The 20,617-nt window shown below is 57.5% G+C and overlaps 1 protein-coding gene across 6 annotated transcripts; it reads left to right on the top strand.

Moving 5' to 3' along the window:
- The first annotated feature begins 1,967 nt into the window (after positions 1 to 1,967).
- Positions 1,968 to 19,512, top strand: ZNF395 (zinc finger protein 395). Of its 6 annotated transcripts, none has more exons than XM_032997591.2 (11): positions 1,968 to 2,617; positions 3,244 to 3,359; positions 8,956 to 9,208; positions 11,247 to 11,476; positions 11,860 to 11,972; positions 12,671 to 12,906; positions 13,026 to 13,126; positions 14,153 to 14,417; positions 15,262 to 15,354; positions 15,575 to 15,678; positions 15,847 to 18,067. In XM_032997591.2, exons 3-11 carry the CDS (start codon positions 8,966 to 8,968, stop codon positions 15,956 to 15,958), a joined length of 1,497 nt encoding a protein of 498 aa, XP_032853482.1. In that variant the 5' UTR covers positions 1,968 to 2,617; positions 3,244 to 3,359; positions 8,956 to 8,965; the 3' UTR covers positions 15,959 to 18,067. The 6 variants fall into 6 exon arrangements, 4 of the variants coding, with proteins under 4 accessions (XP_032853482.1, XP_032853481.2, XP_032853483.1 ...); XR_004407800.2 differs by lacking the exons at positions 1,968 to 2,617; positions 3,244 to 3,359 and adding exons at positions 3,690 to 3,967; positions 19,012 to 19,512 and having other exon boundaries at positions 15,847 to 16,084; XR_006166502.1 differs by lacking the exons at positions 1,968 to 2,617; positions 3,244 to 3,359 and adding an exon at positions 3,690 to 3,967 and having other exon boundaries at positions 15,847 to 16,084; positions 17,882 to 18,067.
- The last annotated feature ends 1,105 nt before the right edge of the window (positions 19,513 to 20,617 follow it).

Genomic DNA, 20,617 nt, shown 5'->3' with positions numbered 1-20,617 from the left:
GCCCTCACGGCTCCTCAGGGCCGCCCACGGGAGACACTCCTCCCCACAGCTCCCGGCGAGGCCCAAGCGGGGGCCTCCCATCACGCTTCCCCCCCCCCCCACACACACACACACATCCCACAGCCGAAGCGCCCGGCGGATGAAGCCACAACCCCCGCCGAGCGCCGGGAAGGGGGCCAGGGGCTGGTGCGGCCCCCCCCGGGGGACGCGGGGCTGAAGGAGGGGGGGGCGGCAGGAGCTGCCCGCCCCGCCGCAGCCGCCCCGGGCTGGCGCCGCGCTCAGCCGCAGCGCCGCGGAGGGCGCCGGTGGGGAGGCGGTGGAAGGGCGGGGCTTTCCCCCCTCACGGCCCGCCGCTATTGGCCGCCGCGCGGCGCTGCCTCCCCGCCATTGGTCCCTTCCGGCTGGCCTGCCGCCCTCCGATTGGCGGGCGCTCCCTTCCCCAACCTCCCCGCCTTCGGCTCGCGGACGGGGGCGCGAACGTGCCGGGCGGGCTGTTCCCTGGCCGGGGGGCGCGCGCGGCCGCCACGTGGGGAACTGCACGTAGTCAGGGCGGGCGGGGGGGGGGGGGTGGAGGGCACGCGCCGTTCCCGCCAGCGGCGCGGGGCGGGGGCGCACACACAGAAACACACGGAACGCGACGGGGACGTCAGTTGGCGGGAGGGGGACAGGGCGGGGGGGGGGGGGGGGGGGGGGGGGCGGTGCTGAGGGGTGGGGGGGCCGTGAGGGGAGATCATGAGGGGTGAGGGACGGCGGCTGTGTGGTGTGAGGGGTGGTCGTGAGGGGGGATCGTGAGGGGAGATGAGGGGCGACCAGGGGATGTGAGGGGTGGCTATGAAGGGGAATCGTGAGGGGAGATGAGAGGTAGCCATGAGAGGTGAGGGGCGACCATGGGATGTGAGGGGTGGCTATGAAGGGGAATCGTGAGGGGAGATGAGAGGTAGCCATGAGAGGTGAGGGGCGACCATGGGATGTGAGGGGTGGCTATGAAGGGGAATCGTGAGGGGAGATGAGAGGTGTCCATGAGAGGTGAGGGGCGACCATGGGATGTGAGGGGTGGCTATGAAGGGGAATCGTGAGGGGAGATGAGAGGTGTCCATGAGAGGTGAGGGGCGACCAGGGGATGTGAGGGGTGGCTATGAGGGGGGAACATAAGGGGTAGCCATGAGGGGTGAGGGATGGCAGCTATGCAGTGTGATGAGTGGCCGTGAGGGGAGATGACGGCCATGGGATGTGAATGGTGGCCATGAGGGGTGGTCATGAGGAGAGATGAGTGGTAGCTGTGAGGGGTGAGGAAACGGCAGCTGTGTGGTGTGAGGGGCTGCTATGGGGGGAGAGGAGGGGAAGCCGTGAGGGGTGAGAGATGGCAACTATGTGGTGGGAGGGGTGGCCATGGGGGGAGATGAGGGGTGGACATGAGGGGTGAAGGGTGGCCATGAGTGGAGGTCGTGAGGGGTGGCTATGAGGGTTAGGAGATGGCAGCTGTGCGGTGTGAGGGGCCACTACGCAGGGAGATGAGGGGGGGCAATGAAAGGAGATCATGGGGGGAGATGAGGGGTGGACATGAGGGGTGAAGGGTGGCCATGAGTGGAGGTCGTGAGGGGTGGCTATGAGGGTTAGGAGATGGCAGCTGTGCGGTGTGAGGGGCCACTACGCAGGGAGATGAGGGGGGGCAATGAAAGGAGATCATGGGGGGAGATGGGTGGCCATGAGGAGTGAGGGGCTACTCTGGGGTGGAAGATGAGGGGCAGCCATCAGTGGAGATGGTGAGGGGTGGCTGTGAGGGTTGAATGGCAGTGTCTATGAGGGGAGATGAAAAGTAGATTTGAGGGGTGGCCATGGGGGAGTGAGGGGCAGCCATGTGGAGAGAAGGGCAGCCATGAGGGGTGAGGCGCAATGGCCATGGGGTGTAAGGGGCTGCTCTGGGGGGAGATGAGGGGTTAGGAACCATGGCTGTGAGGGAAGGTGAAGGGTGACCATGGGGATATGAGGGGCCACCATGGCAGGAGATGAGGGGAGACTGAGGATTGAGGGGTGGCTGCCGTGCAGTGCGAGAAGCCACCTTGAGGGGAGATGAGGGGCAGCCATGGCAGCTTGTGAGGCCAGGGGAAGGTGACTGGCATCACCTCCCTCTGGGCTGAGGTGCTGCCACCACTGGCTCCTTCCCCCCACCGAGCAGCTGGTGCCCACTGCCCACGGGGGGTCCTGCCCCATTCCTCTCCCCCAGCTGCCACCTCCTGACCCCCAGGACTGGGGGCTGGCAGCCCTCGGCACGGGGCTGAGCATCGCTGGGCCAACCCACTGCCGGGGGAAGCCTCCACCAACACCAGTGGTGTGTGCAGTGCCCTCTCGGCCCCCCAGCCCAGCTGGTTTGAAATGTTTTCGCTCGCCTGTTGCAGCAACACGTCTCCACAGAGAAAGCTGCCTCCTGATGTGCATGAGATCGCCAGGCGAGGGATCTCGTAGGCACCTGCCCGCATCTGCACGTGCAATAACTCCCTTCTCATTTTAACAGGTGTGGAGGTGACTTAGAAATCCAAGTCTGAGGAGCTTGGGAGGAAATTTAGGAGCACTGCTGGAAGTAGAAGATTTTGGATTCTGTTTGGGTACTTTGGAGAAGGTACCTTATTTTTACTGGACAAAAAAAAAAAATACATATATATTGTTGAGAAATACTTAAGTCCTTATGCAGACAAGGCAGGTTCCATTCTTATACAACGAGTAGATGATAACCCCTTCCTGTCCTGACAATTTACCTTGGACAACCATAGTAAAATCCTGCCCCTGCGTTCTATATATTTAGTTGGTGGTAAAAATACACTTTTTTTTTTTTTTTTTTTTAAATCTGTCAATAGGCCTAGCATTCGTCTCCACTAGCTGACATACATTAAAACAAATCGCCTTGCCTGTGTGGAGTTTTTAAATGTGTTTGTCCAGATGGGCTGGTAGCGAGTGGCCCTTCTGACAGAGGGAAGGGATATCACGCTTTTTCTCCTGGTGGGTATAAGGCAGTGTTTGGTATTTGGGGGGTCCTGAGTAAACCCCAAGGCGTTGTGTTGGCCACTTCATTTCTACATCAGCTTTCCCATAACACGCTATAAAGGGCCAAACAGCAAAAGTCGGAATTTTTGTCACAGGGAACCCAGAAGCTGAGGCTTTGAGGGAGGAAATTCAGTGCCTGAAACCAAAATAAACCCGAAAGGGGCATCGCTGGTGTTAATTTAATTCTCCCTTATTGTTAAACAGACTCGATGAGACCAGTGAAGCTGCTTCAGCAGGATAAAACCCCTTGAGGTCTGTGGAGAGCTGCGGCAGGGACTGAGTCGGGGTCATCATAAAGTCCCCTCGAAGAGAAATTAGCGGTAGGGCCCGTTAAATGCAAAGCAAGAGGCTCCCGTGTCTGTGCCTCGGCGGGGTGGGGGGGAAGGACAGTGGGGTGACGGGGAGCCCCATCCCTTGGGCAGGAGGGTGCTGGGGGAGCCCTGCGGAGGCGAAAAGCCCCATAGACAAAAAATACATTTTTTTTTTTTTTTTTTTTTTAAAAAAGCGCCTTTCAGGCCAATACAGCTTAGTAAGCATTAAGAAATCGCATGAGCGCTGCCAGCCACTACGCCTGGCGTCTCCCCCCGCCACCACCCCCGCCGCTCGGGTAAACAGCGGAGCCCGGGGAGCTGCGGGGAGCCGGGGCGGGGGCCGCGGGGCTTTGCTCTCCCGGGCGGCTCGGGGTGGAGAGCGGAGGGGTGATGCCCCCGCCCGCCCCAAAAACTGGGCGGGCGGGGAGCGCCGGCATCCCCCGGGCCGGGGCCAGGGCGGCGCAGCCCGCCGGGGCCGGGGGCGTGAATTTAAAGGGAAGCGCGGAGCCAATGCGCAGGAAGGGGCCGAGCATGTGGGGAGGTTGTTTACATCAGCCCGGCCCCGGGAGCTTTAACCCGGCCGGCGGCGAGGCGCGGAGCGGGGCTCCCCGGACGCTGTGAGTAGCGGGGCGGCGGTGCCGGGTATCCCCCACCCTGCTCCCTCCCTTCCTTCTTTCCCTCCTTCCTCCCCGCCCGGCATCGCCAGGGAGAAAAAACGGGGAGGGGAAATAAAAAAAAAAAAGCCCTAAAATAATAATAATAAAAACCCCGCGCGCGGGAGCGGCGGTTCCCGCCCGCCCGGGCCGCGCCTCCCCCCGGCCCCGGCTCCTCCCCGCCCCGCCCGGCGGGGCTCCAGCCCGGGGCCGCCGCGTACGTGAGCCGGCCGCGGCGGGGACGGGGATTTCAAAACAAGCTGCGGCGGGGGAGGAGGGCGGGGGAAGGCGGGAGCCGCGCCGGAGGTAAGCGCCGAGCCGCGCTGGGCCCGCTCCCCTGCCGTGCGACTCCCGCTTTCCCGGGGAGGTGGCCGGGGGGGGATGGGGGGGGGGAGCCGGCTCTGCACCCTCTTCCCCAGCCCCTTTCGGGTCTCTGCCGTCCCCCGGTGCGCGCATCCCCCTCTCCCGAGCCGGGCCCGGTGCCTGTCCCTCCCCCCCCCTCGCCCCTCACTCTCGGTTCATGCACACACCCCTGCCCGGTGTCTGTGTGTCCCCGGTGTATGCAGCCCCCACCCCGGTGAGTGCCACACCCCCGGCCTGCCCGGTCCATGCACACCCCCCCTTCGTTCCAAGTCTTCCCCCCCCTCCTTCCCGTGCATGTCCCGCCCAACCGGGGCCTGTGCTCGGTGCATGCCCCCCCCCCCCCCGCCGCTCCCGGTGCCTGCCCCGCCCCCCGGCTTACCCGGTGCCTGTCTGTGTGTCCGTCCCCTCCCACCCCCCATGCATGTCCCCCTCCCGCCGCAACCCGCCCCACGCACACGTGCCCTGCCCGGTGCCGCCTTCCACGGCAGGCCCGGGCACACGCCTCCTCCTCCTCCTCCTCTGCCGCCGGCCCTGCCATCTTCCCCACGTGCCCTGCCAGCCCCCACGGCCGCGGGCCTTGCACACGCATGCACACACACGCATGCCATGCATGCCCTGTCTCCTGCTGCACTCTCGTCCCGCTGCTCACACCATGGCTTCAAGTCACGCTCGGCCGGCACCGCTCCCAGAAAGCAGCAAACTCCCGCCCTTTCCTTCCTGGCTGCCCTCGCTGCCGGCTCGCACCGGCCCACCGGTGCCTGGGGAAGTCACTGTGCCTGCTCCGGCATTCCTGCCTGCACCACAAAATGCGTTTTAGGCAGGCCGGCGGCCATCCGAAAGCATTTTCCTCCAGAATCGCCCGGCAGCAGCAAACTCTGGTGTGGGCGTGGGTTGGGGAGCCCTTCCTGGTGCTGCTGATGGGGATACGGTGCAGCCCCACGTTGACACGTCCACGGGTGTAACCCAAGCCGTGAGCACCAAGGCAGGATTAGGAGGAAACCCTTGGGGAAGGTGCCTGTTTTGTATTACTGTCTGTGAGGGTTAGGTCACGGGTAGGTTTGGCTCCATCCCGGGGTCAGTAGATCCTTGGTGCTCCTTTTTTTTTTTTTTTTTTAATAAAGGCCCAAACTTTGCAATCCGCTCCGTGCGGATATCTTGTTTCCCGGTCACGTGTGCCAATGGGCACAGGGCTGGAGTGCGGTTTGTAAAGGGCTTCGGGACATTTTGGGATGAGAAGGGGCTTTTTGGAAACGGCGGGCTGGGAGAGCAGACGAAAGACTGGGGTTTATTATCAGTTATTGCCACGTTTGGGGTCTCTTACAGGGTAGATTTTGTGGTCTGTGTTTCTGATCCATTGCATGGTGGTCTGTGGCAGGAGTTAGGCTGTGTTTGAGGGAACCTAGCAGCATTTCTTCCTAAAAAAACAGGGGAAATGGGGTGTGCTGTAATTGCACATTCTCTGGGAGGGGGATGTGTGCCTGCAGTCCTGGTCTGCACAGCACCATGGGTGCAGGGAGCTGTCTTTCTCCCGGCAAACCCCGGACAAACAGCAGCTGGGGTGAGCACCGGGGCACCCTCCCCGCTTTGCCACGGCTCCCCTCCCCGACCGTCCCTGCTTGCTAAACGAAGCGTTCCTCATTTGCCAAATGAGGCGCCTGCTTTCCCAGAACCTCCACCCGGGCTTTGCTCTGCCGGCAGCAGCGGCAACGCCGGTAGGCACAAGAGCTGATGTTTTTCCCCGGCGAGAGCTGGAAAAACGCCGTCCAAAATACACACCCGGCATTGAAGCAAGAAATAATTTGGGATCTGTGCCGGCTCTGACCCCTGCGGCGCGTGATTGCTAACAGCTGGGAGGGCTCGCGGCAGCAGCGTGGCCTCCCGGCTCCGCCTGCGCCGCTGACGCCCTCCCAACGCTCGCTCTTCTTTTTGCTTTGTGTTTTGGGGCGCGGGGGGGGAAGGATTTTTCAGCGTTGGTGTGTCACCCTCGGCTATGGGCCGAGCGCTGAAATGGAATCTGGCGTTCAACGGTCTGCTGGAAGCAGATGTGGCTCCGAAAACTGGATTTGGGCAGGGTTTTCCTTCCCTCTTCCCCCCCCCCCCCACACCCCGGACTGGAGGGGGGGGAAGGAAAGGAAAGGCAAAATGAAACCCCGAAGGAAATGAGAAGCAGCCTCCCACCTTCAGCGCTGCCCTCCCCGCACCTGGCCGCCGGCCAAGCGCTGCCTTGAAACCGGCGTGCGTCGGCCGTCGGGGAGGGAGGCGGAGGAGATTTCAGCGCCGTTTTCTACACGGCGGCGGCACCGACGTTGCCGCGTCGATTCCCTGAGCCCTCGGAGGGGCAGTTCCCAAATCCCGGAGCCTCGGCTATCAGGGAGTGAGGTTTTAAGGTGATGTGGGAGGAAATGTGGTCTGGTGGTTAACGCCCGCGGTGAGGTGGAGGGGCTTTGCTGCTGCTTCGCTCTGGGATTTGAGCCAAACCGCCGTGTCCCCCTCCACCAGCTGTTTTGATCTTCTTTTGGATGAGAAAGTCGCATGTGGGTTTATATAGGAGATTTGGGAGCAGAGCTGCTTGGTCACATCGCTTGTGTTCAGAAAACATGTTGCACTGTGGGGGGGGGAAAAAAAAAAAAAAAAAAAATTATCAGACAGAGTGGGCTCTGGAGCATCCCCCGGTGATGCCCGTATGCTGCAGAGTCCGGAGTGTTTCTCGGGCAGGGCGAGATAAGAGGGAAGCCAGGGGAGCGGCTCTGCTCGGCCGGCTGCCGCGGCCGCTTTGATCCTGCTCTGGAGGGAAGGTGGTGACGGCGGCCAAGTCCCGGTGCGCTGCGGGCCGGGCAGCCCTGGCGCAAGGTGCTCTCCTCGGCACTCCTCTATCCGCTTCGCACCCTATCCCGCTCTTCCTGCTCTATTCTTTATGGCTCCTAAATAGCTGTTAATTTTCTACTTGGGGCCGGCGGGATTTCGGGGGAAGGACAAAGTGAGCTTGAGTGCGTATGGTTATTCATAAAACCACTTGTAAATCTTGGGTGTCCTTTGAAGCAGGACGTGGTTTGGAGTAACCCTGGGGCGGCTGGAGGTTGAGAGGAGCGGTGAGCTCCCCTTGCCTTCCTCGGGAAATTTTTCTCATCCAAGATAGTGTGCAAGACAGCGCTGTATAAACCAGATGTCAAAAAAAAAAAACCAAACCCAAACTCAAAAAATAACGTGGCATCTGCCATGACAGCGACCCTGTGTGAGGAAGGGAGGGTCTGGATGTGAGCGCGTGGCGGTTCAGGATTAATCCCCCCTCTTGCACAAGCAGCAGCTCCTTGGACTTGGACTCTCTGTGGCCTGGGTTATGCTCCAGCCCAGACACCTGACAAACATCCGACAAACACCCGCAGCCCCTGGTCGTCTGGGTGACACTCACTGACAAGCCCAGGCAGGGTGACAGAGGTGACAGGTTTGTTGGCGGTGAGAAAGCACGTGACTTTTTCAGTGTACCCCAAGACATGGGGCAGCACGGAACCTCTTGCCTCCTCTCCCTCCTCCCAAACCCCAGGCGCTGTCACCCTTCGGCGTTGCCGCAGCGTGCATCCTCATGCTCCGTGCTCCTCGGGGAGAGGGTGTTGCGGCAGAGGAGACACTGGGAGGAGGATGGGACAGAGGAGGTCAGTGCGTGCTGCTGGAGCCATCATATTTATTTGGGCTGGATGCTCTGTCTGTCCCCATGCCTGGGTATCCCTTGCTTTGAAGGAAACCTATAAACCCTTTTTTCTTTTAAAACAGCAGTAAAATCTACAAACCCAAAGAAATGAGCCAGGCAAGCTGTTCTCTGAACAGGCTTGCTAGCAGAGCTGTACCGACACAAGAAAAAACAATGTCAGAGGAAAGGACAGTGGTTTTGGGGGCAAAAATAGGTTAAAGAGAGTTACAGAGAAGGAGTTCTGGATAAAAATGCTCCAAAATTTTCTTTTTGTAACAAAGCAGGTCAGGAGGATGCTCCCTGTTTGTTGCCAGACCGACCCTAGGAGGGCTGGGCATGAGATACAAGCTTGGAGAAACCTCTCCCAAAAGCACGAGAGCTCCCAAAAAGGGGAGCATTGGGGTGCTAGCTGAGAAGGGGCGCTGGCTTTTGCTGTCAGACAGCTCTCCTCTCCTGCTGGGTGCGGGCAGGGGAGTTGCAGCGCTGAGCTGGGCACGAGCCCAAGTCTCGAGGTCAAGGTTGAAGAACACAGACGGCGGGTTTCAGCGTGACAGGCGGGAATAGCCACAGTGGCCTTGGGAGTGGGCACCGGTGGTGGCTCGAGGAGGGGACGTGGGCTCCGAAGACTGTCCTGACTGCGTCTGTGGGTTTCCTTGGTGCTGGGCTCATCCCTTTTTTTTTTTTTTTTCCAGAAGGGTTTAGAAATGATGGTAAAGACAAGAGCTGCAGGGTGGGGAGAGCTCAGGCACACCGCTGTCCCCACATCTCCAGGGGTGGCTGGAGATACTGGTGCAGCAGAGAGCAGCTTTCTCAGCTCCCAGGGTGGCAGTGGAAGGGGAAGACACTGGTTGAACGTCGTGGTCCTGCACTGGAGGTAACACCCCCATGTCTTTCTCTTCCGCAGCGTGTCCGAGATGGCGAGCGTCCTGTCCAGGCGTCTGGGGAAGCGCTCCCTGCTAGGCACCCGCGTCTCTGCACCCAGCACCTTGGCCGACGGGGTGCTGGTGGCCACCCAAATCCCTGGCTTGCAGACCGACCTCGGTCAGGCATCTGCCCATGCGGCGCTGCGAGAGGACGGATCCTGCGCGCAGGCAGCGGAGGAGAGCAGCCAAGTACCCAGGTTCCCCGGCCACCGGCAGCTCTGTGCCGGGCAGCAGGTACGTAAGGAAGCTCTCGGTGTTCTTGGCTGGCGGGGTGCGCTCCAGTGGGTGGCTCTGGCAGGGAATAAAACTCCTGGGGCTCTCCTGCTGTAAGGTGCGGTGAGGATCTGTAATTACCAAGAACCGTTAATGGGTGTTGGCGTTAGTGTGCTTGGCCCCGGCTGTGCCTGATGGGTTTGGAGCATCGTGGCTCAAGTGGAGATCCTTCTCCTCCAGGAGACATCTCCAATCCTAGCCAGAAGTGGGTGTCCAGAGAAGACAGAAAGAATACCTGACGTTTCCCTCCAGTGTTTTCCCACTGAGGCTAAGGGAGGTGGTTTCTATACATTTAGTGACTCCCAGTGGACTTCTCTTCCATGAGCTTGTTCTGCTTCCCCATAACCCACGTTCACACCTGAAGGGAAGTGGCAAGGAGCCCCCCAGCACAGCCACACTGGCCATGAACCTCATGGCTCGGGCCTCAGAGCTCGATCTGCAGCAGCTTTTTGCTGCAGGGTTAAGGCTCAATGGTGTGGAAGAAGCTCTTGGGGACGAGTGAGGTGCGGTGGCTCATCCAGAAAGGACATCTAGTCCTGCTGGATCCCACCATTTCTAGTGCCCTGGGCTCCTGATGCTTTGCTGTGCCTTGGCCAGGGCACTGCCTGGGGCCCGGACCAGCACTCAGTCTCAGTCCTACGGGCACAGTTCCTGTTAGCACTTACTTGGCCAAGCAGCACTGCCTGAGGAGAGCCGTGAGCTGCTGACGTAGAGCCCATTTCTTGGCTGCTACCTGCAGAACTGTAAAACCTTTTCTGGGCAGAGCTTGTGAAATGGAGTGTAAATAAGGCCCCTGTTCGGTTTTCTGGCTCTTCCTGCCCTGTTTTTATTAACCACAGGACAGCGAGAGTTGTTTTCTCCTACATGCTCCGCTGTGGAGGACTTTGCTTGCTTGCTTTGCTGCTGGGAACAACATGAAAATAGCGATGGGGTGCCTTCACCTCCCAGTGACAGCCAGGATCTGCGCTGGGAGCCCTGCGAAGCTGAAGGAGATGTTGGCTCCTCATGCCATGTGCAGTTTGGGGGATGGCCCATGTAGTTCACGTGGAAGCCTCACTCCTTTTCAGAAAGAGAGGGTCAGGGTCTTCTGTGTCCTGATTCTTGCGCTGATCCCCTTAACTCTGGTTCCACCGTGGGTGGCTTTTTCCATCCCAGTGTTTCTGCTGGAGGTTCTACTTGTGATGGTATCGCAGGCTCCTCCCTGGTCAGGGTATGGGTCCGCGTGTCCATCCCATATTGTCTTTTTGGTGGTGACACCTGTAGCACTTCCATAAAGAGATGTTTTTCTTCTTATAAATAGCCGGGGACACACGTAGTGTCTTTTGACACAGATACATTTCCATTAACAGAAATAAGCTCATGGGTGATAGTGGTGGAAAACTGCCCCATCAGAAGGAGTTTGGGACTGTGCAGGAGAAGGTGAGGTTTGCACATCTCCTTCCCCTGCCTGAAGGAACTGGGGCTGGAGGAGCCAAGGGGTGAATTCAGGATCACTTTGTCCTGGAAAACTCCATTTCCTCCTCCCCCTCTGGCTTTTAATCCTTTTACCTACGTATTTTGCCAGCGTGTGCAATAATTGTGGGAGTCCTTGTAGCAGGATGACATGAGAACAAAGCCAAAGCAGACAAATTCATTGGAGAAAAGTCTACCCAAACTTATGACATTGAGAGAGGCGGCTGATTCCAGCTTGGCAAATCCCTCAGCGTGGGATTGCTGGAGCTGGGGAGCTTGTGCCTGGGAAAAGCAGATCTCTTGGTGGTGGGGCTGGGATGAACCTTGGCCACACCTTTGATTTGCCGTGATGACAGTCTGAAGTCCAAGCCTTTCAAGACAGGCTCTGCGTTTGTCCTAAAGCCACCTGTGGCCCCCTCCGCTGCGGGAGGAGGAGGAGGGAGGATCCTGTGACAGGCGAAGGCTTGCTTGTGCTGAAGCAGGCCATCCCCCGACAGCAGCGGGGTGGCGGGTGGCACCGACAAACCATGCCTCGTGCCGTTTTCAGGTCCTCGTCACCTACAATGGGCAGGAGTGCGCCGGCCTCGTGGAGCAGCACAACCCGCTGAGCGACAAGGTGAAGGTGCTGCTGCCGGAGCAGGGCTTGCAGGCGTGCTGGAGGGTGCAGGACGTGCGGCCGGCCACGCTCCAGCCCACAGCCCTGCCCACAGCCGGCGGTCCTGGCCCTGCTGAGGCGCTGCAGAGATCCGTATCCAGCAGTATCGATGTACCCAAAAGGTTCGTGCTGTTGCCTGGTGGCATCTCACTTGAGTGGGAGAGCGGCTCTTGGTGGCTCTGGCAGCGCTCGCTCCCGGTTTTACACCAGGAGAGCGGTGATGCTGGGGGTATATCTGCCTTCCCAACATGGGATTATCCAGAAGATGGTTAAATTTTAGGATTAAGGGGATTTTCAATTTTTCTTTTCCTCCAAATGAGGAGAAAACATCCTTCCCAGTGACTTAAAAATGACTTGAAGTCTATAGAGGGAGGTGGTGGGGGTGAACCTGAGCTGCTGCAGGTTGTGCTGCCCTTCGGATGCCTGGTGGCTCCCCGGCTTGTACCTGGGCTGTTTCTCTGTTCTTCCCTCTGCACGTTTCACACCTCTTCCCCCCGCCGTGCAGGAAAGCCGACGCCGCTGTGGAGATGGACGAGATGGTGGCAGCCATGGTGCTGACGAGCCTCTCCTGCAGCCCGGTGGTGCAGAGCCCTCCCACTGGCGAGAGCGGCATCCACCGTGAGTGTGCATTAAAAAAATATATATTAAAGAAAATCCATCTGAAATGCGAGATGTAGGGAAACGTGCCGTGCCCTTTGAATCTCAGTGCTTGGGCTCTTGTTGGCTGCCTGGTGCTGAATAGCTGCTGGCACGGGGACCACGCTGGGCTGGAGGTGGCCAGGGAGGGGCACCAGGGTCATGGCAGAGGCCACGGGTGCCGGCACCGGTTGGGGCCAGGCAGGCCGGGACACCCCTGGCAGCACGGTGGGGGTAACCCTGCTCTCTGCAGCCATCCCAGGGGGCCGGGGAGCCCTGCACTGGAGTCCCAGGCTGGGGAGCACTGCCCGGTCGCTCCTTTTTTTAGAGGCAGTTTCATTCCCGAGGAGTCAAATGCAGCCGGAGGGATAAAAATAGCTGCCCGGAGCCGTGGGAAATGTGCGTGCCCTGGTGCTGGCTGCTCGCCGTGTGCCGGCTGCGCCTGTGGGATTGCACTGGTGCCAAGGAAGATGGGGACGGGGCGGGAAAAAAAAAAAGGATAAATGGCCAATAATTGGAAGCTGGCGCTGAGCAAAGGTGCAAAGGCTACACCTTGCCAAGGTTTGTTTTTTTTTTTTAAATAAATAAATAGAGGGAAAGTGTTGGTGCGGGTTATGCAGCCTCAGGGCTGGTCTCTGCCGGGGGGGGTGACGGTGGCAGCATGTGTCCCCTCCCCGCAGCCTCACGGGCAGCGTGCGATCCCTGGAAGGAGAGCGGCGACGTCTCGGACAGCGGCAGCAGCACCACCAGCGGGCACTGGAGCGGGGGCAGCGACATCTCCACCCCTTCGCCCCCCCACCCCGCCGGCAGCCCCAAGTACTCCAGCGAGGCCCTGAGCTCCCCCCAGGCAGATGACGGCTTCGAGACTGACTCCGACCCCTTTCTCCTCGACGAACCCGCTCCACGCAAGAGAAAGGTATTGCTGCTGGCAGGGGGGTGGTCCCAGCACCGGTGGGGTGGCTTGAGCTGAGCTGGTGTCCTGCAGAGGGGACGCTGCCACCAGGCAGAGGGTGACACTGGCTGTCTCTCCACCAGAACTCAGTGAAGGTGATGTACAAGTGCCTGTGGCCGAGCTGCGGCAAGGTCCTGCGCTCCATCGTCGGCATCAAGCGGCATGTCAAGACCCAGCACCTTGGGTAAGGCAAAGATTTCACCTCCTCAATCCCTGCCCAACCCGAAGCTGCCTACCCTGCCACTGCGTAATTTGTAATTCCTGCAGCGAGTATCCCCAGTATCAGAGATACTGACCTCTCTGCACTGAGCTTGGCAGTTCTCAGCTAAGCAGTCCATGCCACCAAAGCCACTGTTGGATGTGTCCCCACCTTCAGGGTGCCCAGGGCTTTCCGGGAGGCACGGGAGCCCCATTTGGGCTTTGGGACTGCCTAGCTCGGGTGCATGTTTTGCAGCGGGGGAGCTGAGATTCCGCGTGAGCCCGGTTGGGTTTCGCAGGGGCTGGCAGCCCGAGAGCTGTGCCTGCTGCCGCGGCGGCTGGCTCCAGCTCAGCCGTTGGGGCTGACACAGACACCCACGTGCCCACCCAGTGGTGGCTGCCCCTTTGACAGTTTGCTTGTCCTGATCTCCTGCAAATTCCCCCCGAAATATGAAGTGGTGTGGGTGTGGGGATCAGCTGTGCTCTCCTACGGTGGCCCCATTGCATTTCTCACCCCAACCTTAGTTTTCATGTGCTTTGGTCTGTGTTTTTCCCGTATTTACTTTTCTCCTCCCCCCTTGCAAACACGAGTGCTCTGGGAAAGGCGAGGACAGAAGGGCTGCGATGCAGTGGGCAGCGCTGGACTGCCATCCAGTGCCGGATAAACGCACTGGGAAAATAATAAAAAAAACTCCAGAAGAGGCTGTTTCCTGCTGGGTGAACCGCAGGGCTTTGGTCACAGCTGTGCTAAACGAACTCAATTAGAAATGAGCACGGGATTTTTAGTGGTGCCTGGTCAACGTGCCGGTGTTTTTAGGCCCTGGAAGAGGTGTTGATCCTCCTTGGAAGCGCAAAGTGCTGCTGCAGAGACAGTGGCTGTTGCTGATCCCGGCCGACATGGTGCTGTGGAGCCTGGGAGCGAAGCTGCTCTGCCCCAGGGAAGTCAGAGGCCACTCACCTTGCCGGAAACAGGGCTGCCTTTTCACTGCTGTCCCCCTTTCCTCCCCGGCAGGGACAGCGCAGACTCTGACCAGCGGAAGCGGGAGGAGGATTTCTACTACACTGAAGTGCAGGTGAAGGAAGAGCCGGCACCAGAGGCAGCCGCCGCCGCCAGCCCCACGTCCGCATCCGCCCCCATCATCATCCAGCAAGCGCTGGCAAAGCCGGAGGCGTTACTGGTGGAACAGCCGGTGCTGGAGCCCGCCCTGGCCAGCAGTGCCCTGAGCCAGTCTGCCCCCAGCTCCTTCTGGCACATCCAGGCTGATCATGCCTACCAGGTGAGCTGGTGACATCTCCCAGGGATGGGGTCACCTCCCGAAATCTTGCCAAAGGGCAGGCTGGGATCCGGTTTGCTCCACAAGTCCCTGCTGCAGCGGGGACATTTAATCTGCACTGCAGCAGGGAGAGGTTTTGGTGCTGGTGTAGCACCATCCCCTGCCTGGCTGCCCTTCAGCCCTTGAGCAACCGGCTTCGTTAACACCTGGTGAAGGGGCTCAGGCCCGTTCCTGGGCTGCAGGGAGCTGATGGCCTCTACTCCCCTGCAGCTACCCTGTGCTGGTATGCAACACGCCCTTCTGTCGGCAGATAACCTGGGGCTGGAATGCAGCCACGCCGGATCCTGCACGTCTCCACTGCATGCTCGCCTGGGCACGGGCTTTTGACTCATGGGAAACCTGGGGACCCACAGCAGTGGCCCCGTGGGCAACCTGGGCCAGTGGCCCTTGTCTCATCGGGCTGCTTAAGAGCCGAGTGCTGTTCTGGAGCTGCAAGCTAGTGCAGGGATAGGGTATATAGATCCATAAGCTGCATGTATATCCATTCCCATCCCTGGGATCGGGTACGACGTCATGTAAAAGCAGAAAGCCTACATAAATAGGGGCAAAAATATATACGTATAGACCAGGATGGTGCACGTGGTTTAGTGAAGTGAAGAAGCTGCTGTGCCCCAGCGAAGGGAAGAGGTGCGTGCCTCCTGGAAAAGAGGTCTCACAGGGATTTCCCTCCCACCCCCAGTGCTCCCAGTTTGTGGGTACTCCAGGCTGGGAGGTAAATGCCTGTGGGGCAGCACGTGGGAATGGGGGGCCCCCGGGGCTAGTGCTGACCCCTCTTTTCCCCCCACAGGCGTTGCCCTCGATACAAATTCCAGTGTCCCCCCACATCTTCACCAGCATCAGCTGGGCCACTGCCACCTCGACCCTCCCGTCCCTGTCACCGGTGAGTCCCGCGTGTGTTTCCCCTTCGTCCTTTTGGGGTGCAGGGTTGGGCTGGGAGCTATGGGGACCTCATCTCTGCTTTCTCACTCCCCATTCTAAACACCCAGACCTGTGGGCTGGGGACATTCGCGTCTGCCGCTGCTCCATCGCAGCACCCGGGGCCCACCCAGGAGGGGGAACCGCGTTGTCCCACCTCCCCTTTGACACCCGATTCCCCGCAGGTGCGGAGCCGGTCGCTCAGCTTCAGCGAACCCCAGCCGCCGACGCCGATGCTCAAGTCCCACCTGATCGTCGCTTCGCCGCCCAGGGTGTCCATCGGCACCAGGTGAGGGTCCCGCCGGCCCGAGGGAGCAGAGGTGGAGCCGAGATGCGGCTCAGCCGTGGTCATGGGGCCTTAGATACATGGCTGAAATTCTGCAACGAGTGGATAAATGTTGTGGTTTGTTGTTTTTTTTTTGTTTTTTTTTTTTTTTTTTTCCCCCCCCTTTCACAGGAAAGTCCGTGGTGAAGCCAAAAAGTGCCGTAAGGTGTACGGCATCGAGCACCGGGACCAGTGGTGCACAGCCTGCCGGTGGAAAAAAGCCTGCCAGCGCTTCCTGGACTGAGCGCAGCACCGCGGTGCCGCGTCCCTCCCCTGCTCCTGCCCGGGGAGCACCGGAGTCCCTCACTGCTGCAACCAGGGACCTTGGAGGTACCTCCTGGGACCCCAGAAGACACCTCCAGAGCTGCGTGTAAATTCCTCCTTCTGTATATTGTACATCTGCTGGGTTTGCTCTTTTTTTTAAAAAAAAATTTCCAACTTTTTCTTTCTTTTTTTTAAAACCTGAAGAATATCTCCCTTTGTACGGTAAAAGCTGGGGCTGGGAGGGAAGGAAGCCAGTTCCTCAGGGTTCGGGGGAGGTTGGAGGCAATCTGGGGACCAAAGAGCTTCCTGCATTTCCCAGAGCAGCCCTAAAATCTCCCGAACTGTCGCGGCGTGACTGGGGTGAAGCGTTGAGGCAGCTTCCCGTGACCTTTTGACTACCTAAAAAGTGCAAATCCCTCGAACCCTTTAAGGGAGAGGGTCCGTAACAATTATAGCTTTAAAAAAGAAAACGCTGTTGGGTTGCTGCAAGCAAGGCAGGAGCGGTTCTTGGGGCAGGAGCCAGAAGTTTCTCTCTCCGTGTGGATGTGGTCTTTGCTCAGGTCACGTCACACCCGTAGCTCAAGCCCACACGTGTCTCCAGTCAGTTCCAGCGTGTTGTTTTTGGAGGCATTTGGGGGGAAACCTCCCCTCTCCCCCCAAACATTTTAATCAGGAAAACACTGAGAATATTTAAGGCAAAAGCTGGTGTTTCTTCTCATTTTAGGCTTTGTAAGTCTGCTTAGCTCCGTGAAAAATCTGTGTTGTGGCCCTCGCCGTGTCTTTCAAAACTAGGCTGAGCAATTTTTATTTTTTCTAATTAATGATTCCACCAGTAAAGGCAGCTGGGGGGAATCGGGAAGGGCTTTCCCTTAGCATCACCATATGGCCCCAATTCAGCAAAACACTTCAACATTTGCTTTGAATCCCGTTGAGCCTGGAGGGGAGTCAGTTTTCTGACTTCCATCCTTTAAAAGATATATTTACCCAACCTGACTTGCTGCTGGTTTCCCATCGCTGCCACAGCTCTCCCACCTACACCAGCATTGCTGGTGCATCAGGCTGGGATGTGTGTGGCTGAGGGAGCTGCGTTGCCCCATCAGCTTTTTTAGGATTTTTTTTTTTTTTAACAGGATTTGTATTATTTTTTTTCTCTGCGTTTTTGATAATCATAGGCTGTAACCCACAGCTGTCAAGCCGAGAGCGATCCCTGCACACGGCTTGTGCCCGGGGTGCTTCTAAGGACCCTCCTTATAAAGGAGGTTTTAAGGACTCTCCTTATAAAAGCAAATTAAGTGGCTGGGAGGGTGTGGTATTGCTCCGGATCGCTGCGAGCCCTCTTGTTGAAGAGTCAGGTGGGCAGGCGAAGCGGGTTGAGATACTTATATATGTGTTACTGGTGCTTGTCGACGCATTTGGGTATTTTTGTTGCCGTTCACTTGCAATTCTATAGGTATGAACAGTATATTGTCCTGCAACCTGATATTCCCTCCAGTATCGAACGAACCGCTGCAAAATTTGGCTGCTGGAAAGCAGGAGCAGAGCTCCCCAGGCGGGGTGCGACCCCGCGGGGTTACATCCCAGGTGGGTCTGGGCAGGTCCGGCTTAAATCCCGGGAAGAGGAGAGGTTTTGCTCCCTGAGAGCCTCTGGCTCTGGCTCCCATCCCTGCCGGGGCCCAGTGTGAGCAGCAAAAGGGCAGGAAAAGCCTTTTCCTCTCCCGCCAACATCGGAGACTTTGCAGGTTCCCAGGTTGAGCGTTTTATTACAAAAACAACTTTCCAAAGCGCGTTGCAGGTTGGTGCTCTGCATCCGCAGCCCTGTAGCGATTAATTGCGTGGTGGTGGTGTTGCACTCCTCAAAAATAGTTTTGTTTTTTTGTTTGTTTTTTTTTTTTTTTTTATTAAGAAAGCCCTCACGCCTTTGCTGCTGATTGACCTCCAGCATTACCCATCCTGCGTGGCCCTGCGGAGCTCAGCCCATTCATCCTTCTGGGGAAGCGCCTGACAGCATTTTCAGGGATGCTGCTGGCTCTCCGTAAGCAAGCCGGCGCTTTGGGAAGTCCCACACAGCACCTAGCTGCATTTTAATTTTTCGAATTTTATTTTCTTTTTGTTTAAAAAAAAAAAACAAACAAAAACAAACACCAGGGCTCGAAGCAGCAGCCAGAGCACAGGGGGGAAAAAAAAAAAAAAAGAAACAAAAAACCAAAAGGGGGTGAATTTGTCCTTTCCTCAGACCTTGTGCCTTTGCCCCCATGACTCAGAGAGACCCAGGCAGGACTGGAAATTTTTTACTTCTTGCTTTTTATGCCCTTTCTGCCCCAAAAGGCATCAGGCTCTGCCCGGGCACAGCTCAGCTCCCAGCTCTGTCACTCAGGAAATACCAAACCAAGCCATCTGGGGTTGGCGGCGGGGTGCAGTGTCACCCCAGCCCCAGGAGGGGGTTCACCATCCCCTCCCCTCCCCAAAACCGGGGTGTAGTACAGGGCACCCCCCGTCCTTCCCAGCGCAGATCTGCCTCAGCAATCAGGTTTTTCACTGGTGGGAGCTCAGGTGTCTGAAAAATAAAGCAAAAATAACTTTCTGCTTTTCTGTTAAAGATGCTTTTTTAAGAAAAGAATATATATATATATATATAGGAAGAAAAAGGCATCAATGGCTTTAGAACAAGCAGGCATAGCACTTACTGCCAGGGGTGTTTCTGGGGGGCTGTACAGCTGCTTTTCGCAGGGTTTTTGCGGTACGGACTGAACAGGACAAAATTGTCCTCGTGCTCGTGGCTCTTTTCTGTTTATTTTTTAGTTTTAAGGGAGAAGCTGGTGCAGGGTGGGTTGTTTTTTATGTTTTTCCTTCTTGGTTTGGGAGCATTTTGGAATTTTTACACTTGCAAACAGAAAAAACTCCTCGTATTTTTGCAGAAACGACAGCAGGCTTCCACCCTGTCTATTGGCTTGGTTGGCATTGGATATATAATTTTTATTTTTCGCCCTTTTCCCTATTATTTCTCTTTCCTGTTATTTTTTAACTCACTTCCAGCCACCTCCCGACCATTGGACTTTTCCTCCCGACACTTGAGTCTCGCTGGTCTCAAGAAAAACTCCTCTTCGGCCCCAACCGCGGGTAACCCCGACCTGTAAATCCAGCTTGGAGAGTTTCCCCTCATCCATCCGGCTGTCTCCCGGAGCGTGTATATGTATGTATATAGGAACCTCTTAATTGGGCACTAATTAATTGGAGGCTGCTCCCCCCCCCCCCACCTCTCCAGCCGGGACACTCACCCCACTGCTGGTGGGACCCCGAAGCGCGTCGCTTTAGCGCAGGGTGACCCCACATCAGTGGGAGATTTTGGGGGGGTGTCACGGGGCGGGGGGGGGGGTTGGGGACATTTGGCGCTGTGGCCGTGCCCCAGGGGGCCACCGGCCAAGGAGGGATGATGCCGTATCGAGTCAATTTTCTGTCGTCTTGGAGCTTTTCTCAGCTGTCTTCCAAGTATTATTTTTATTGTTTAAAAAAAAAAAAAAAAAAAAAAAGAAGGGGGGGGGGTTGGCAAAAAGTTTAAAAAAAAAAAAAAATGTGAAATGTAATTTTTACAGCAGCAATATGAAATATATTTTATAAGAAATAAAAAGAAAAGTTGCCTGGTAGCTCGCTGGCTTCGCCTTGTCCTTGTAGCCTGTGGCGTGGGGGGGGCCCTCCCCCCCGTGTCCCCCCGCCTGTGTCCCCGGTACAGGGCGGGGGGCATCGACCCCGAGGTGCTTCCCCCGCCCCGGCTCAGGGAGCCCCTTGGCACAACCATTTCTAGCACCACTAGATAGCAGTGTCTGCCCAGTACTGGGAGCCCCAGTCCCTCCCTCCGCAGCAGGTGCTGCCCATCCTTTTTTTTTTTTTTTTATTGCCCCCCCCCCCCCCCAAAAAAATTTTGAATTCACCAAATTTTTAACCTGAAAGCTTCAGGGAGGAGTTCATAGGTGCTAAACCCTGCGGGTTTTTAATCACAGTGGGGGGCTTGGGAGGGCTGCAGGCTTTGCCTTGCTGGGAGTGGAGCTGAGAAGTTGCATTTTTTTACAGAAAAAAAAAAAAGAAATGGTTAATTTTATATATATATATTTTTTTTATATGTGTATTGAGGTGAACTGGAAAAGGAAAAAAAGGGGAGAAGAGAGAGGGAAATGGGGACGCAGAGGGGAGTGATCCCTCCCCTGCAGGAGAAAAGAAAGGGGAAAAAAAAATAAACTATTAAAAATTAGATCCCAGGAACACCAAATTGATGTAATTCCTACAATTTCTGCAGGGTTATGGCTGAGCCCGACCCGTCCCCACGTGCCGCGGGCGGAACCAGCTCTCCCGCCGGCCAAGCTCTTCCCCAATTAATTTTTTAATTGACAACCCCTCTCTTTATTGTTTGTCAAAAAAAAAAAAATAAAAATAAAAAACAAGTGTGAGGAATGGCCTCTCTGCCCGGAGCTGGTTCGGCACCTGGTGCCCATCGTTAACCAGTTTGCAAACTGGGACCCCCCCGGGGCGGGGCCACCCTGTGCCCCTCTGCCCAAAATAGCACCGGGGGGGGGGGGGGGGCTCCGAGGAGAGGTGAGCCCCCCAAGGCTCCGGGGGGGGGGCTGCAGGGTCTGGGCCTGATGGAGCT

The sequence above is a fragment of the Tyto alba genome, unplaced genomic scaffold (genome assembly GCF_018691265.1).
Source record: "Tyto alba isolate M040663 unplaced genomic scaffold, T.alba_DEE_v4.0 Super-Scaffold_40, whole genome shotgun sequence".
Taxonomy (NCBI): domain Eukaryota; kingdom Metazoa; phylum Chordata; class Aves; order Strigiformes; family Tytonidae; genus Tyto; species Tyto alba.
The sequence above is the reverse complement of the archived record's forward strand: the minus strand, read 5'-3'. Positions and strand labels throughout refer to the sequence as shown.